General features: G+C 38.4%; 1 protein-coding gene across 1 annotated transcript in view; it reads left to right on the forward strand.

Annotated features, from left to right (window-relative positions):
• The window catches only part of LOC106804645 (brain-specific angiogenesis inhibitor 1-like), a 10,972-nt gene extending 8,615 nt beyond the window's left edge, over nucleotides 1–2,357 (forward strand). Inside the window, exons 16-20 of the mRNA XM_014805912.1 lie at nucleotides 140–269; nucleotides 526–567; nucleotides 778–867; nucleotides 1,181–1,214; nucleotides 2,084–2,357. Coding sequence (XP_014661398.1) covers nucleotides 140–269; nucleotides 526–567; nucleotides 778–867; nucleotides 1,181–1,214; nucleotides 2,084–2,292 — 505 coding nt within the window. The 3' untranslated portion in view covers nucleotides 2,293–2,357. The remainder of the gene's footprint in view (nucleotides 1–139; nucleotides 270–525; nucleotides 568–777; nucleotides 868–1,180; nucleotides 1,215–2,083) is intronic.
• The last annotated feature ends 373 nt before the right edge of the window (nucleotides 2,358–2,730 follow it).

Consider the following 2,730-nt stretch of genomic DNA (forward strand, 5'->3'; position numbering starts at 1 on the left):
CTCTCTCTCTCTCTCTCTCTCTCTCTCTCTCTCTCTCTCTCTCTCTCTCTCTCTCTCTCTCTCTCTCACTCTATATATATATATATCCATTCTGCTGTAGTACGTAGACGTATCAGTAATTCCGATCGTTTCGTTACAGTTACTGGATCTCAGGATTCTGGATTCTATTCATGCTGCTCTATCCAACTTGGCAATTTGGAGTTATAGCGACCAATGACAACAACGTCGTCATATATCACTGGCTTTACGGTCTACTTAATTCTATTTTGGTGAGTAATCGATATCCGAACTATGTTAGCCTATTTATTTGATGATAAAATTGACCTATTAACTAGCTTTGCTTATTGACTAGACGTTTTTTTCTGTTTAAAAGCATTGAATGCTCTAGTGACTTGTTTTCCAACATGTATATATATATAATATCGTTAACCGAAATATATGACGTATGAAAACAAATAATTCATACTGAATGAGATGGCAATTGATCTACTATATTGTACTAATTATTGTCTCTTTCTTTCCCAGGGAATTTTCATCTTTCTCTACTACGCGGTGCTGAATCCACAGGTATTCATAGTGATATGCACGCATATTTTGAATTAGAATATAAAGTGATATATCTAGGCCTACATAATATTCAACAACGATTCGTTGCAATCTACTCCACAGTATGCATCGTGTGGCGCCTCCTGTTAGGCCACACGGGTAGTTGTTCGAAATTTACATAGTGAGCTACACATTTTCAGCTGCAGATACTGATAATGGCTTCGTTTATAGATCAATGATGCACCTGACTCAGTCAAGGGCGATGATGAATCCATACACCATACAGACACAGTACATTTGGAAGACGCATTTGGAAGCATGGTACGAGATGACAGCCTAAACCCCCTTAAAAAAAACCTTACTTAAAACATACTGCGTAAACGTAGTAAAAATACGTGGGGCATCGCCTCGAACAACGGTCACGCAAGCTAATGCAGTTCCTAAAGTTCATAGCCATGCGACGGTAACATTAAACATAAAATATTAATATAGAAAAGGAAGAGATATAGAAATATATATATTTACATAGAATGCGTGCTAAGCATTTCCGTTGGACGATAATGATTTGCTCATAAAATTCATACTCCGTATATAAATACCGTAATTTCAACATGAGAAAAATTGTTATTCACAGAAATCCTTATACGAAGACAGGTCAAGAGCATTCGGTACGCAGTGTTATGTATAGAAACGTAAAACCATATCGTAGCATTATGTAACGTAATCATACCATATTGACCGAATATAAATTCCCGCGGGGCCTAAAAATCGATTTATCGTATCATGGTGTCTGCCTATATGACTCACGACGATCGAAATCGAGAGACCGTGCGGTTAACGATATCTAATTGCATGCAAACTAATATACTAATAAATTAATAATTATTAAAAAAAAAAAAAGGTGTGTGTCAGTCGAGTCATGTGCGAGTCATGCATGTGATGCACTAAAAACATTAATGCCTGTTGTTGGGGGCACTATGCTCTCATAGTGCCCCCAACAGCAGGCATTAATATATAATTAGTGCATGACGTGATAAATCGTTGAAATTTCATTGGATAACGCAGCAGGCACTATGAAGCGATAGTGCCCGCCTGAGCGGGCACTATCGCTTGCGCGACGCATTGTTATTATAACGCATTGTGTTTACCTCACGAATCTCCTGCGTCTGGGCGCCACGCAAGATTTTCGAACGGCGGTTGTGTTTGTGTCGAACGTTTTGTTACATCGAATGCACCGGCAAATTAGGGAGTATAAAGAAGGTATATAAGCATGCAAAGTAGATTGCATAGTCATGTGATGCACTAAAAACATTAATGCCTGTTGTTGGGGGCACTATGCTCTCATAGTGTTGCTTTGGGAAGGAATATCGCTTCATAGTGCCTGCTGCGTTATCCAATGAGATTTCAACGATTTATCACGTCATGCACTAATATATAATAATAACCGGAGTGAATAATAATAATCTATTATTATTTACTCCTGGTGATAATATCTAATTCACAATTGCATAATTGCATAATGTCCTCGCTTTTCTAGAATCGCATAACCGTGCCAGCGCCGGAGATACTCCTAAATACGTGATTACCCATCCTGACCTGGACATGGATGGATATTTCGACATCAGCGTGACCGATACCACCAGGCCGGAACCGTATGTCGCTAGTTTTCCAGTAGGGTCGTGCAAATACGGAGAAGTTCACATAAAAGAAAGCTGGATTCCGCGAGCGCATCTGGGTCCTCATTAGCGCGTTTTCTTAGCTTACTGTAAAGTTTGTCGATACGTTTCTACGAAATAAACGATGGTTCTTGTATACATTTAGACACGTTTTATTTTCAACACTGCGCCACAGACACGGGGTATATATGTACGTGGGCCCCATATGCATAGAAAAATTGACAGTCGCGAAAATTCCGCTATATCTTATTGAATTTACTCAGAATCTGCATTTATACAATAGAAAAAACTGTGCTATATATATATATATGCATAGGCCCTAGAGAATAATTTGAGCTCTAGCATAGATGTGTGTTGTTCAAATACTTTTGATAACCATAACTAGTTATCGGTAAATCACAAAAGTTAAAGGATACCGAGTGAGTACTTTATTGTTTTACATGAATTATTTAAAGGGACAGTAGCCTCTAGGATTTTACTGCCTACAACTGTACTTACTGTATAACAA

This window comes from Priapulus caudatus, unplaced genomic scaffold (genome assembly GCF_000485595.1).
Source record: "Priapulus caudatus unplaced genomic scaffold, Priapulus_caudatus-5.0.1 Scaffold82, whole genome shotgun sequence".
NCBI lineage: Eukaryota > Metazoa > Priapulida > Priapulimorpha > Priapulimorphida > Priapulidae > Priapulus > Priapulus caudatus.